Source organism: Trichechus manatus, unplaced genomic scaffold, assembly GCF_000243295.1.
Source record: "Trichechus manatus latirostris isolate Lorelei unplaced genomic scaffold, TriManLat1.0 scaffold00031, whole genome shotgun sequence".
NCBI classification, from domain to species: domain Eukaryota; kingdom Metazoa; phylum Chordata; class Mammalia; order Sirenia; family Trichechidae; genus Trichechus; species Trichechus manatus.
The window spans coordinates 16012267-16028028 of record NW_004443967.1 but is presented as its reverse complement, the minus strand read 5'-3'; the positions used below and the strand labels follow the sequence as shown (position 1 = coordinate 16028028).

The following is a 15762-nucleotide window of genomic DNA, read 5'->3' as shown; positions in this document are numbered from 1 at the left end:
GTGTGTGCGTGCGTGCGTGTGTGCGTGTGTGCGTGTGTGTGTGCGTGTGTGTGTGTGCGCGCGTGTGTGTGCGCGCGTGCGTGCGTGCGTGTCTGTGTGTCTGTGTGTGTGTGTGTGCGCGTGTGCGTGCGTGCGCGTGCGTGTGCGTGCGTGCGTGTCTGTGTGTGTGTGTGTGTGCGTGTGCGTGTGTGTGTGTGTAATGTTTGTCAGCTGATGTGCAAACATTCAGAACTCAGTGTGGGAGCTGTTGAGGTTGTTGTTCTAAAACACAGAAAGTCAGGAATAGGAGAAACAAGTGCTGTCTGTGTGGATCGTCCAAGGCCTTTTACCCAGGTGTCCCCACCAAAAAACCAAACCAAACAAAACCCGTTGCTGTCGAGTCGATTCCAACTCATAGCGACCCTAAAGGACAGAGTAGAACTGCCCCATAGAGTTTCCAAGGAGCGGCTGGTGGATTCGAACTGCTGACCTTACCAGTCAAGGTTTAGCCTTGATTTAGCCTTGCTGAACCCTCAGGACGCTGAGTCACTCGGGTTTAGCTGGAGCCCTCTGGAAGGAACTGGAGGTTTTGCTCTCGTTAGGCATGTTTGGTGTTTCGCTGCCTTTCAGCTTACAAAATGGTCTTCCTGTGTCCCTCGGACCAGCTCCATTAGCTAGAAGACCCTACTGGGCCCTGCTAGCCAGCTCTTCATGTGGGTTCACTCATTGTTCAGTGATCGGGACCAACCAGAACAGATGACAGTGTCCTCAGTTCAGTGCCACAGACAGCTGGCTGTTTGGTGGGCCCACCCCTTCTCTGTTGAGTGAAAATCAGGGGGATGCCCACCCACTGGACGGCGGGCCTGCTGGCCTCATCACCTCCCCCTTAGAGCCGCCACCTACTTGCCCTTGCCGTACTTGCTGAGAGTGGGCAAAAGCAAACCAGCTGGCAATACCCCGCGAGGTCTGTGGGCCACCTGGCAAGCCCCCTCGGGTAGATTCCTAGGACTGGGGTTGCTGGGTTGACAAATAAGTGTTTGTAGGGTTGTACTCTTGTTATTGTTAGCTGCCGCTGAGTCAGTTCCAACTCATGGAGACCTTAGGTAACAGAAGAAAATGTTTTGTTAGGGTCGCCAAGTTCCCTCCAGAAGAAAAGGCTGAGTGCCTTTTCCCCAGTCTCCCCCGCAGGAGCGTGCTCTTCCACCTTCTAACTTTTGCCAGGTCAGAAGTGGTGTCTGAGTTGTTTCATACTGCAGTTCTCTGATGAGTGAGTTTGGCCATTTTTTCCTGTGTTTGGGGTCCATTTTTGGATCCTTTTTCTGTGAATTGTCCATATTTTGTCCCCATTTGTCGTTGGGTTTTTGGTCCCTTGTCTGTCTTTATGTACTAGGGATATTAACTCTGTCTGTGGCGCAGATTGTGAATATCTTCTCACACTTCGTCAAATATCATTTGACTTTGTTTTAGCGTGCTTTTATCATGCACATTTTAAAATTTGTATGTAGTTAAGTTTACCGGTCTTGTCTTTTCTTTCTCCCGGATTTTGAGTCCCAGGGAGGCAGCCCTTCCCTACACCGCAGTTCTTCTCCGAGGAATTGTAAGTTTTTGTTTTTACATTTATAACCCTGGTCCATCTGGAATTTATTCTTGCATGTGGTGGGAACCAAAGCAAAACCAAGCCCGATGCCGCCGAGTCCATTTGGACTCAGTGATCCTATAGGACAGAGTAGAACCACCCCATACGGTTTCCAAGGAGCCCCTGGTGGATTCGAACTGCCTACCTTTTTTCGGTTAGCAGCCGAGCCCTTAACCACTGCGCCACCAGGGCCCCGTGGCCTGAAATAGGGTCTGATTTTATCTTCTCTCAAATGGCAGTGGTGTCTCGGTGGTAGACTTCTGGCTTCCCATGTGGGAGACCTGGGTTTGGCTCCCGGTCGAAGTACCTCATACGCAGCCACCACCTGTCTGTCAGTGGAGATATGTGTTACTACCATGTTGAACAGGTTTCAATGGAGCTTCCAGACGAAGACAAACTAGGAAGAAAGGCCTGGCAATCTACTTCCAAAAATTAGCCAATGAAAACACTATGGATCACAATGGAGCATTGTCCAATCCACAAGCCATCATGAGTCATGGCTGACTCGACAACTAATAACATCGTCTTTAAAATTTGAGTTGTCCTGTCCAAGAACAGGGGAAATTTTTCATTTTGTCAGGTCTACTTTTGGGTCTTTTAGGAGTATTTTCAAAATTTCCTCCTAGGCTTTGCATATTTTTTGCTGTATTTATTCTTACATGTTTTATCTACTGTGTTACTGGCGTAAATGGGGAATTCTCTACTGTTAGGTCCTCGAACTGTGTAGTGTCTTTTTATATGAAACTTACTGATTTTTGTACGTAATTTTATGTCAGGCTATATAACTGAATTATTTCACTTTTTGAGTTTATTTTATCCTTGATACAATGAGGTTTTTCAGAAGTACCTTATCGTCTGCACATAAAAGTAGTTTGTTTCTTTTTCTATCCGTTCTTGTGCCTCTAATTGATATTTCTTCTATAGTGTTGAATAGTAGCAGATACAGTGGGCATCCTTGCCTTGTTCCTAATCTTCATGGAAATAGAGCTAGTGTTTCCCCGTTAAATAAGATACTAGTATGAGGACTAAGACAGATGTAAAGTCATGTGGAGAAATTGTCTCTTTATTCCTGTTTGTTAGCGTTTTCTATCATAAATGTGTGTTCAGTTTTGATTTTTGTTCAAGGCTTTTTAGCACCTATGGAGATACAGATATGATTTTTTCCCCTTAAATCTATTAATATATGGTGGATGCTATAAACGGATTTTCTCATAGTAAGCTGAGCTTGTATTTCTGGGGTAAATCTCATTTGGTTGTCATATGTCATTTGGCTCATGTTTGGCATTCTACTTTGTTTCGTCTGTTGGATTTCTCTGCTGTTCTTCTTCAAATATTTGTGAAGCTAGGAAATTTGGAAGACAGCTACCTGGCCAACCAACTGGAAGAGATCCATATCTGTACCCATTCCAAAGAAAGGTAATCCAACAGAAGGTGGAAATTATCAAACAATATCATTAATGTCACACACAAGCAAAATTTTGTGAAGATTTATCAATAGCAGTTGCAACAGTGTATCGACAGGGAACTGCCAGCAATTCAGGCCGGATTCAGAAGAGGACATAGAACGAGGGATATCATTGCTAATGTCAGATGGATCCCGGCTAAAAACAGAATACTAGAAGGATGCTTACCTGTGTTATATTGACTAGGCAAAGACATTCGACTGTGAGGATCATAACAAATTACGGATAATATTGGGAAGAACGGTAATTCCAGAACACTTAGTTGTGCTCATGAGGAACCTGTAACATAGATCAAGAGGCAGTCCTTCGAGCAGTGCAAGGGAATACTGCATGGTTTAAAGTCAGGAAAGGTGTATGTCAGGGTTGTATCATTTCACCATACTTATTCAATCTGTATGCTGAGCAAATAATCCGAGAAGCTGGACTATATGAAGAAGAACGTTGCATCAGGATTGGAGGAAGACTCATTAACAACCTGCGATATGCAAATGACACAACCTTGCTCGCTGAAAGAGAAGAGGACTGGAAGCACTTACTGACGAAGATTAAAGACCACAGCCTTCAGTATGGATTCCACCTCAACATAGAGAAAACAAAACTCCTCACAACTGGACCAACAAGCAGCATCATGATAAATGGAGAAAAGATTGAAATTGTCAAGGATTTCATTTTACTTGGATTCACAATCAACACCCTTGGAAGCAGCAGTCAAGAAATCAAAACATGCATTGCATTGGGCAAATCTGCTGCAAAAGACCTCTTTAAGATGTTAAAAAGCAAAGATGTCTCTTTAAGGACTAAGGTGCACCTGACCCAAGCCATGGTGCTTTCTATTGCCTCATATGCATGTGAAAGCTAGACAGTGAATAAGGAAGACCAAAGAACTGACGCCTTTAAATTATGGTGTTGGTGAAGAATATTGAATATACCGTGGACTGCCAGAAGAACGAACAAGTCAGTCTTGGGAAGAAGTAAAGCCAGAATGTTTCTTAGAAGCAAGGTTGGTGAGACTTCGTCTCACATACTTTGGACATGTTATCAGGAGGGACCAGTCCCTGGAAGAGGGATGGTGCCCGGCTACCACTACTGACTGCTGTGACAGGGATCACAATAGAGGATCCTGGACAGAGCTGGAGAAAAACGTAGAACAAAATTCTAACTCACAAAAAAGACCAGATTTATTGGTCTGACAGAGACTGGAGAAACCCAAAGAACATGGCCCCCCGACACCCTTTTAACTCAATACTGAAGTCACTCCTGAGGTTCACCCTTCAGCCAAAGATTAGACAGACCTATAAAATAAAATGAGACTAAATGGGCACACCAGGGCAGGGGCAAGGACGAGAAGGCAGGAGGGGACAGGAAAGCTGGTAATAGGGAACCCAGGGTCAAGAGGGGAGAGTGTTGACACGTTGTGGGGTTGGCAACCAATGTCACAAAACAATATGTATATTAATTGTTTAATGAGAAACTAAGTTGCTCTGTAGACCTTCACCTAAAGCACACGCGCACAAAAAGGTTTTCTTCCTTTTCGATGTTGTGGAACAATTTATACAGCATTTGTAGACTATCTGATGGAATCATCTGGGTATGGTGCTTTTTGGGGGTAGATAATAACTTTCTCTTTTTCTTCTGTGAAAAGTGGGTTTGTTCTAGCTAGCTAAATAAAATGGGATCAATTTTGATCATATGTGTTTCCCTAGGAAGTGATCCATCTTATCTAGGTTTTCAAATTTATTTCCATGTTGTTGTTGTTGTTAGGTGCCTTCAAGTAGGTTGTAACTCATAGCAACCCTATAGGACAGAGTCGAACTACCCCATGGGGTTTCCAAGGAGCGGCTGGTGGATTCAAGCTCCCACCCTTTTTGGTTAGCAGCCACAGCTCTTAAGCACTGCACTACCAGGGCTCCTTATTTGCATAGAGGTCTACAAAGAACACTTCTTTGGTTTTTGAAATATCTTCTGTTTCAGTAGAGCACTGATGACGCAGTGGGTAAGAGCTCAGCTGCTAACCAAAAGGTCATCAGCTGGAATCCACCAGCTGCTCCTTGGAAACCCTGTGGGGCAGTTCTACCCTGTCCTATAGGGTCGCTATGAGATGGAATCGACTCGACGGCAGCGAGTTTAGTTTTGGGTTTTCTATTTCAATGGTTATTTCTCCCTTGCTCCTTATTTTGTCTATTTGTTCTTCCTCTATTTTTTCTTGATCAAGTTAGATAATGGCTTCTATATTCTGATAAATTTTCATTTAAAAAAAAAGGATTTAGCTGTGTTAATTTAGTCTAAATATCTCTTTATTCATTTTTGCCTTTGGCTTTATTTTGTTCCTTTATTCTCTCTATTGGACGACTCTGCTGTTCTTTTTCAAGTATTTTTAAAGCTAAGAGTTTATTTTTTTTCCATTCTTATTGATAGAAATGTTTAGTGTGGTGAATTTTCCTCTGATCACAAATTCAAGTGAATCCCATAGATTAAGACGAGTAGTGTTTTCCTTGTCATTATTTTTTAATTCTGTGATTTTACCTTGCACTCACCCATCTACCCAAGGATTCTGTGAGAGTTTTTGTTTTCTTTTGTTTTCCATTTCCAGCTGGCAGGGTCTGATGTTTTGGGCTTTCACAGTAATTCCTGGTTTCCCTGCACTGTTATCAGAGAGTGTTGTTTGTAATATGTCTGCTTTATGTTAATTGCTGATATTTTCTTAGTGACCTAATATAAGTTTTTGTGAATGCTCTTGACAAAAATGTGTATTCTCTGTTATCAAGTTACAGAGTTTAATACAGATCTACAGTGCTGGATTACCCAATAAGCAAGGTAAACATAGGCTTACTTGTGCTTACCTACAAATCTGTAGTGAATGATTTCACATTTTTTACCATATCAAAGATTCTACTTCTAGGTATGGCTGGCGTCTGTCTCTCGTAAACCCACAATACCTTCCTACAGAGTGAAAGACTCTTTTCAAATTTACAATTCCTGACAGGGGCAGATGACCCAGTAAGCACAGGTAAGCACGAGCTTACCTGTGCTTACTTACTGTCTTAGTCATCTAGCGTGGCTATAACAGAAATAGTACGAGTGGATGGCTTTAACAAAGAGAAATTTATTCTCTCACAGTCTAGTAGACTGCAAGGCCAAATTCAGGGCATCAGCTCCAGGTGAAGCCTTTCTCTGTCGGCTCTGGAGGAAGGGCCTTGTCTTCAGTCTTCCCTTGGTCTGGGAGCATCTCAGCTCAGAAACCTTAGGTCCAAAGAACGCGCTCTGCTCCCAGCACTGCTTTCTTGGTAGTATGAGGTCTCCAAGTGTCTCTGCTCACTTCTCTCTTTTATATCTCAAAAGAGATTGGCTTAAGACACTACCTAATCTTGTAGACCTCATCAGTATAACTGCCGCTAATCCATTTTATTACATCATAGTGGTAGAATTTACAACACATAGGGAAATCACATCAGATGATAAAATGGTTAAATAATCATACAATACTGGGAATCATGGCCCAGCCAAACCGATACACACGTTTTTGGAGGGGGGGACATAATTCAATCCGTGACACTTACTAATCTTTCACTACAGATTAGTAAGTAAGCACAAGTAAGCCCGTGCTTACCTTGTTTACTGGGTAATCCACCTCTGCCAATGTACAAGATCCACCCTTTTGGTTATATTGTTTACATGGCCTTACTTATTTTTAGTGCACTTAATCTGTCTTTTTCTGAAAATGATGTATTTCCTGAGTGTAAGGTACAAAGATGTGATCTAATAATTAATTGGAATTTGTGTTCTCTGATAATCACTTGAAGTGTAGTCAAGGCAATCCTGTTATTAGGAAATAGTTGGGCATATATGTGTGTATGTGTGTGTGTGTGTCTGTATGAGTTTTATTTCTGCCTTCCAGATAATTTTTGTGTGTTTTGAGACTTTGGTTCATCAGTCTGAAGACCTCTAGGATTATGACATAATTGGAAAAACAGCTCTGGCTAGTTACCTAGTGCTCTTTCTCAACATTCTCCAGGGAGGGGAGGGAGACATATATGTATTCCTACTTTGCATCAACTGGATATATAAGCTTCACGGTAAATGAGAATTGCATTCACAGTTCCCACAGTTATCTTGGAATTTGACCATAACATAACAATGAATAGACTGCCCTCTTGCTTTTTTTTTGTGAATGCACAAAGTACTTCCGATCCCTGGGCCTGCATCTCCATGTCCCCACACCGTATTGACATCTTCAAACCAGTTCTCCCCTCCCTACCTCTGCTCCGGGGTTCCAGAAGGAGGAGCTCTTTTCATAGATCAGCTACAGTCATATTTCTTGGCCGTCGCCCCTCTCCCCCTGACCGAGGTCTACTTCTTTATGGAGAAATGTTCTAACTGTTCATGTGGACAGCAGAAGAAACGTGTTTACTGGCTGCAGAGGGCAGGTGTTGGCAGGAAGTCTGGTTTCCTGGGAGGAAGGGACTCACTCATTGTGGGCTTCCTTTAGACACCCCCTCATCCTGGCCGTCTGACTTTCAGTTGGCTATTCCCCTCGGCACCCCCATTTCTTCTCTTCCTGATGGTGCCAGCTCTGCTGCGTCTGTGTGCATTGTCTTCAGGCCCTCGTGGGTAGGGCTGCGCTGAGACGGTCTTCTCCTGCCTCCTCTCTGCTGGGAGCTGTTTATCCCATTTTCTGCCTGTGCCCCCACCTTTTCCACCCGCTTTCCTCCCTGCAGCATCGCTGTCTAGAAAGTTAGCAGGAATATGCTGAAACGATTATCGGTGGATTTTAAACCTAAGTCTAGTTGGGGTGGAATGCAAAGTTAGGAAACAAAGCCTTAACCCGCAGCCAAGGGATGAAGCCAGAACCAGCAAAGGAGCAGAGAAAATTCTCATCAGCCTTGTCCATGTGAAAGGCTTGTTCTTTGTTTTTCTCTAGATTGTTTCTCAATGGGCCAAAGTTAAGTCTACGTTCTCTTATTTCATCTCACATGTATTATAATTGGAGGAAGTTTGAGGCCTTCTCTTTCCTCGAAAGGAAAGCTCTAAGCTACGCTTGCTGGAGAAGCCATGTGCTTATTCAGTGCCTGCTTTTACTGCCCCAGTCCTCCCTCCACGCTGACTCTGGCCTGCTGCATAGCAGACACATGCAGAAGGTCCCCCTCTCCCCTCTACAGCAGGGTCTGAGACCATGTCCAGGCTCCAGGGCCAGAGGGCTACTGTGGAAGACTGGTGTCCCATGCAGCGCCTGCAGAGGGCCTTCCACATCTTCACATTCGTCCAGTCCATGCACGTCTTTGATCAGTCTCTACCATGTGTCAGGCACTGTGCTTGGTGCATCCGTGAACGACACAAAGATCCCTGCCCTCATGGGGCTGACAGTCCAGTGAGTGGAGGCAAGCTCATGAGAAAGGTTGCTAGGAGGTAACAAGCCCTATGGAGAAAATAAGTCAAGCAGGATGGGCGAGCCGGGGTGCTCGTGGTGATAGTGGGCTGGGGGATTTCTATATCAACTTAATCAACTATGTGATTGCATAATTATATAATAATTAAATGTTCACTAATTTAATATTACATGTCCAGGATAGACTTCATTACAGAGAAGAGATCTGTGCTAAGGAGAGATGACCGATGGAGTTCACAAAGTGGTATCTGGGTAAAGAACGTTCTAGGCTGAGAGAATAGTCAGTGCAAAGGCCCTAAGGCAAGAGTGTGCTTGGACTGTTTGAGGAGCACCAAGGGAACTCTGTGGCCAGAGAGAGAATGGGTCTCCAGATCACATAGGACCTCATAGGCCGTTGTGTGGGCTTTGGCTTTGACTGTGAGTGAGCTGGAGCCACTGCAGGGTTTGAGCAGAGGGGTGACAGGATCTGACTTGTTTTTTAAAATGGTTACTCTGGCTGGTTTGAGAGCAGATTGGGAGGCGTAGGAGTCAAGGGGAGAAGTAGAGAGTAGACCTACTGGGAACAATAATCTAGATGGGAGATGGTGGGGGCTTAGACCACGGTAATAACAGTGTAGGCAATGAGAAATTGCTGGGTTCTAGAAATGTTTTGAAGGTAAACCCATTACTGTCAAGCTGAGTCTGACTCATAGTGACCCAATAGGACAGAGTAGAACTGCCCCATAGAGTTTCCAAGGAGCGGCTGGTGGATTTGAACTGCCAACCCCTTGGTCAGCAGTTGTAGCTCTTAACCACTACGCCACCAGGGTTTCCATTTCGAAGGAAGAACCAACAAAATTACTGACAGATTGGATGTGGAGTATGAGAGAAAAAGAGGAGTCAAGGAGGACTCCAAACTGTTGTTATTAGGTGCCATCAAGTCAGTTCCAACTCACAGTGACCCCATGTACAACAGAACGAAACACTGCCCAGTCCTGCACCATCCTCACAATCGTTGTTATGCCTGAGCCCATTGTTGCAGCCTCTGTGTCAGTTCATCTCATTGAGAGTCTTCCTTTTTTTCGATGACCCTCTACTTTACCAAGCATGATGTCCTCCAGTGACTGATTCCTGGAAGTCATTAAATCCTGGAAAGGATTAAGCAACTGGAAGGGTGGAATTACCACTGAAACAGGAAAGGCTGCTGGTGCAATAGATTTGAGGGGGAGGATCGGCAGTTTGGTTTTGGACATGTTGAGTAGGAGACCGCTATGAGAAATCTAAGTGTAATTGTGTAGACCAGGCAGTTAGATATACCAGTCGGGACTCTGGGAGGAAGCTCTGTGCTGAAGCTATGAATCTGGGAGTTACAATTCATGGGAATGAATGAGCTCACCAATGGAGCAAGCAGAGATGGAGAGAAGAAGAGCGTCAGCAGACACTTGATGGCCTTATCAAGGACAGCACTCACCAAGATCAAGTTAACCAGAAGTTTGAGACTTGGAGCTTATCTGCAGCCAAACACCCAGTCTGTGTTGAGCTGGTCTGCTTTAGTTAATACATTAATTTAAGAACCTAACACTGAGATACAAAAAAACAAAAAACCATTGCCATCAAGTCGATTCCAACTCATAGTGACCCTATATATTATCTAGAAGATTGGGCCTGCGTCACTGATAATGAATTTGGCTTTTTATTCTTTAGGAGTTTCTAATTAAAGGAAGCAAGTTGGAAAGGAATGACTATTTTAGGACTTATTCTGCCTGCAATATTTTATACTTAAACAGAATTGACTGTTTTTGAAATAAAAGTTTGGAAAGACTTTTCTGTACCAATTAGCAAAGTCCAGCTTTACGATAGTTAGACAGACCTCCTCTCTAACTGTGACAAGGGTGAATAAAAACTGCCTTTTTAAAAAATTTTTTTAGTAACTTCTATGTACCAAGCTCGGGGACCCAGTAGGTGTTTTATCTACATGTTGTTTTTTCATTTATGGGAAAAATGGGGTTTTAACCCCTTGGTAAGTCAGGAAACTGCTATCTGTCAAGACTGAGTCGCTTGCCCAAGCTGTCACAGAGGGGGGACCCTGTGACCCCTTAGTCTGTGTTCCTCCTCTGCTCTGCCCCACCTCCCCCATATCAGCCTGTTCTCACTGGCTGGGGACAGAGCACCTCCAAACTGCAGATACCCGAGATGGTGTTAAGAAAGGTCACCTTCACAATCAGTGTCTGGCAGTCCTGGGCCCCTCTCTTTACAGGCATAAGACATTTGAGAAAACTGAGCGGTCCTCCTTGAAAAACCTTTGGTGCTCTAATGGTCCCCAGCATGTTGTTCCCACCCCAGCATACATACAAGAAGGTTATGATGCATTCCCGCTGGCAGCAGTGGCTCTCTGCCTGAGACCCTCCCCTGGGCCCATCCCCCCTGGTGAAATCAGCATATTGGGGGTGGGGGAAGAGATGACACCTTGTGGAGAGCCCCTACCTTGTTAAAAAACACAACAGAAAAAAAACTCCTGTTACAATGTGTAGAGTATTCTAAAAGTGAAGAAGGATGAAAACGGTGAACGCGAAAAAAGAGTCTCGCTCCCACTCCCGATTCCTGGTCCTGTATTGCCCTCTCCTGAGGCAGCACTGTTTCCAGCTACTTCTGGATCTTTCCAGAGACGGTCTGCGCGTACGAGCGTTTCCTGAGAAAGTGGGGCTGTCTCGCTGTCCTGATTTTTGCTTTGTTCACTAAATGATGCATCTTGGAGATTATCCCGCATCTGCACAAGAGTATCTGCCCATTGTTTTTAACTGCTGCAAAGCATGGGTGTAATTGACTTGACTAGTCCCCTATTGATGGACAGTAGACAGTTTCCAAGCTTTTGATGTAACAATGCCACAACAAGCAACTCAGCCCAGCGTATACCTCTTTAGATGCCTTGCCTTATTAGAGGTATACACAGTGACCCAGTAGATTATTTCCTAGTACATTTCTTGGCATCAGTATGGTTTCTCTCCCAAAACGTTTCTGCAATAACAATACCTAGCATTTGTTAAATGCTTACTATGTATGACACTGTACCGAACACTTTGAATGAATTACTCCCTTTAATCTTGTGAGTAGAATATATTTTGACCTCAATTTTATAGATGAGGTGAGACAGCTTATAAGTGGCAGAGGTGACATTTGAACCCAGGTAGTCCGGTCCCAGAGTCTATGCGCTCAGCCACACATTCCATTACCTACTGTAGAGAAAGCAGAGACCAGAGAGCACCATCTCTTTAAAAGTCAAATAAATGAGAGCAGGGTGTATCAATGGCGTTCCTAACTGAAGTCTTAGCAGGAACGGTGATAGCATATTGAAAGCTACGAGATAATCCAGGACGCAGGCCACCAACCTCTCTCCTGACACCGGGCATTGCATCCCCATTCAGCCTAGCTCTTGAAGAGACTCATGGGGGTGGTAGAAGTCACTGTGTTAGATTTGGGACTTGGCAGATATTATGAGCACAACTCTCATTTTATTTTTAGTAGAAACAAAAGTATTTTCTGGAAGCATCAAGAAGCAACAAGAAGAACCGCGTAAGATTTTGTCTGCTCCCCCAGTAGAACAGAAGCCTGTTAAAGATTTCCTTCCCGATGGGGATAGCTCTCCAAAAGGGGACTGTCAGTCTAGCAACCTCTCTGAGCCCACAGAGAGTCAACATCAAAGCTTCCCAGGACCCAGAGCCCCTCTGGCTGGGTTTCTCTGCCCCCTAGAAGATGTGTACACACCTCCGCAGGACACCAGAGGTGCTCAGATAAAGAGAGAGGAGCTCCCCAAAGGTAAGGAGTGAGGGAGGCAGGGCTGAAATGATGCCTTCTTGTGATATGCGTATGGAAAATGGCATGGTGTCTTTTCCTGGGGCCTGTTTCACACAAGCTTGCCATACGAGGCTTCCCCTTCTCCAACCATGAGGGTGGAGGAGGAAGTGGGCCCAGCAAGGTGTAAATGGTGGCATGTCTACTTCCCCAGCACCAAGAAGCTAGCCCCGTGTGGGTCAGGGATCCCCAGCCCTACAGCCTGAGTGTTACAAAGAGGCCACCTCTGGCGGAGATAAGACCCTAGACCTGGCCAAGGAAGATTTGAGACCCTAGTGGTGTTGCCCTGAAAATAGCAGGTCCTGCACGTTAACTGTAGTCCCCTAAAGTAGCTAGCAGTGGTAATGGCGGAGGGTCTAGGGCCCTACCAGGTACCAGACACTTTGCAGACGCGCTCACTTTACCCCGCAATGCCCATGAGGTGAGTCCCCTTCTCAGCATCATGTTACAGAACAGGCAACCAGCCATCATCTCTCTTGAGGCCAAAGAGTGCGGTGACCGTGAATACACAAAAGAACCGAGGACTAAAATGCGAAAACAATGTCGGTGGGGAAATGTAGATTTCCTGTCATTCTAAATATCTTCTCAAAGAGCAGAGGGCAGAAAGAAAGATACCAGAGTAAGTGCCTTTGAGCTGTAAATGATAAAATGATATGGTAATTGATAAAGAAAAATAATTCTACCTTAAGCCCATGTTATTCCCTAGCTCTTCATTCATTAGTCCATTAAGTAAGCATTTATTAAGCACCTACTGGATGCTAGGCACTGTGTTTGTGCCTGCCCTCCAGGCTCTCACAGTCCAGTATAAGAGATAGTTGACCTCATAACCTGCATCTTTGGGATAGGCTCTTGGGAAGCAGAGGACAGCTCCTGAGGCCCTGAGGAGGGGCTGGCCAGAGACCTCCAGGAAATGATTTTGAGCAGGAACGTGAACCTTGATTTGCAGTTCAAAAATCAGAGCAGGGGGAGAAGAGCATTGCAGGCTGCAGGAAGACACAAAAGCTGGGGCTGATGGAAAGACAGTAGCTGATTCGGGGAACTGCAGGCCTGGGAAGGGCAGAGCACAGAGGGAGGGGCTGCAAAGGAGGCTGGGAAACTGCATGGTCAAGTTGGGATGGTCCTCGGGAGCCGCCTGAGCGAGGGTGGACTGTAGGCAGGGCCAAGCCCTGCGCACTGAGATTTGGAAGTGTCTCACGAACATGGTGGAGGACAGATGGAGGATTGCATGGCTGGGGAGGTGAGACCCAGCAAGAGGTGAGGAGGGGCCGCAGGAGTGCAGACAGTGTCATTCGGGAGGCAGGGCTCAGTAGTAATTTTCAAGACATAACTGACCTTCGTTAGGAGCAGTAACGAGGGAGGTGTGTTAGGCCTGGCCCTCGGGTTGCAGGCTCTCTGGACAGAGTGGATAATGGAGAAGGATGTAAACCAATCGGCTTCCCCGCATATAGGGTGAGCCAGAATAAACGTTCCCCAGAGAGATGGAAACAGTATGGCAAAGGCATCATTCACTCTGAGTGGAGGGGGTGGTGGTGGAAGATGGTGTCTGGTTAGACCTGGGGAGGGGGCATCAGGAGAATCTGGGGAGAGAATTTTCAAGAAGGACCATGAACAAATGATTAGGAGATGAAAGAATGATCTGAGAACCTACACGTAGTGTGGTGTCAGTGGGCAATCAACAGTGACAGCAGAGGGGGAGTGTCCACCATGAACCAGGCAGGAGAAGCCTGGTCTGCTTGGACTTGTGGGTAGTAGGGAGCTCTTGGTGGATGTTGAGAGAGAACAGTGGTCCAGGCCAGAGAGCAGCCAGGAGGTTCAGATAGTCACATGTCTTGTGGCAGGTGAGCCTCCGTGGTCACCTCTGCACTCCCAATGGAACTGGCTCCTGGAGGTAGACCCCAGTCCTTTCGGACACCGCCCTGGCTCTGTGGAGAGACACAGGCGAACACGACGTGGCCCAGCCCTGGAGGGAGTTACAGGCGTGTGGGGTGAAAACATCATCACTTCAACCCCACCCAGTAACTGACGCTACTGCAGTGTGTGGGGTGTGTCCCCATCAGTTCCCCAAAGAAGCAGCGCTGATCCTATCCTGGGAAGGTGAGGAAGCCTCCTGGAGGATCTGGACCCAGCCTGGAGGTGGGAGGTCGCTGGGTGGCGGACTCCGAGGGGCTTTGTGGAGGTGGGCGAGCACGCGGGCTGAGGGTGAGAAAGACGCTCTTGGTTTTCAGAACTGGGAGTGGTTGGGAGGCCGTGACTGGAGGTGGAGAGGGTGCAGCGGAGAGAGTGGGTGTTTAGTCCAGAGGGTGGCCTGGAGGTAGATTGAAAGGACATTGCATTGGGATTCTTCCTGGGGTCAGTAAGTGATCAATGAATACTTATTAATCCCCCATCCCCGATGCCCCCAACTCTTGGAGAGAGACCTGAGGTCACTCCAGGCTGCCCTGCCTAGGGTGGTATTGAACCAACTCATTCCTTGACTTTTTCCACAAAGGAACGTCAAAAACGGACCCAGGAAGAGGCCACAGCATTGAGGGAGAAGCAATTCCAGTTACTAATGTAAAGCCACAGTGGTAGCCTCTGTCAAATTCAGGGAAGGGAGAAATAATTGAATACAATTCCTCCATCCATCCTGCATCATTAGCGCAGCCAACGTGAGACAGAGTAATATACTGTCCCCGAGCAGCTGAACTGTGAGAATTGTACAGGACACACTTAACACGACGCACAGAAGTTTCTTTTCCTTGCACGCACAGGCATTTCAGACGCCAGAAGCCGAGGGGACACCTAACCAGTGTAATTAGTTAGTCACAAAGCCTGGCTGGGTGTGAACGCACCTCCCCTCAACCGGGGCAGCCGGAAGGGCCTGTGATTAGGCAGGATCTCGTTGGCTTAACGAGGCCCATTAATAACCCACTGGCATTTCTGTTTTCAAAATTGTCTTCTGTGTCTAACGGTGCTCAAGAGCCAGGTGAAAATCCTTTGGTGCCCTCTAAATGGAGCTCCCACTCTGCTCTCCTAGGAAATCATAGGTGCTGTGACTTGGTTGTCAAAATAAAGGAATGCAAGAAGAGCGAGGATGTGACCATGCCCCAGCCCTCACCAGCCTCCCTGGAGACAGCTCCCCCCGAGGAGCCAGACACCCCGGGCCTGTCAGAAGACTGCTCCGAGCCTCAGCAGACACCTGTCAGCGCCTTGACCTTGCAGGTAAGCTCTCCTGCCATGTTGGCTTGACCCCGGCCGGGGGAGGTGTCCCCAGGAGTCAGTGGACGCGCAGCCTCATGCGCGCTCCAGAGGCTAGAGCCCGCCCATTCCACCTCACAGTGCACTGGGGCTCTGGGTGGGTCCCTACCCCTTCCGGACCTCCGTTTCACCGTGTGAATGGGTGAGTCCCTAACCCTTCCGGACCTCCGTCTCACCATGTGAATGGGTGGGTCCCCTAACCCTTCCGGACCTCCGTCTCACCGTGTGAATGGGTG

At 46.4% G+C, this 15762-nt stretch overlaps 1 protein-coding gene across 2 annotated transcripts in view; it reads left to right on the top strand.

The window, feature by feature from the left end:
- CUNH10orf90 (chromosome unknown C10orf90 homolog) overlaps window positions 1-15762 on the top strand; it is a 224596-nt gene that overhangs the window by 186536 nt on the left and 22298 nt on the right. Inside the window, exons 5-6 of one of the 2 annotated variants that reach the window (XM_004374931.1) lie at window positions 11960-12253; window positions 15306-15490. In XM_004374931.1, coding sequence (XP_004374988.1) covers window positions 11960-12253; window positions 15306-15490 — 479 coding nt within the window. The remainder of the gene's footprint in view (window positions 1-11959; window positions 12254-15305; window positions 15491-15762) is intronic. The other variant, XM_023729902.1, reaches the window with a different exon arrangement.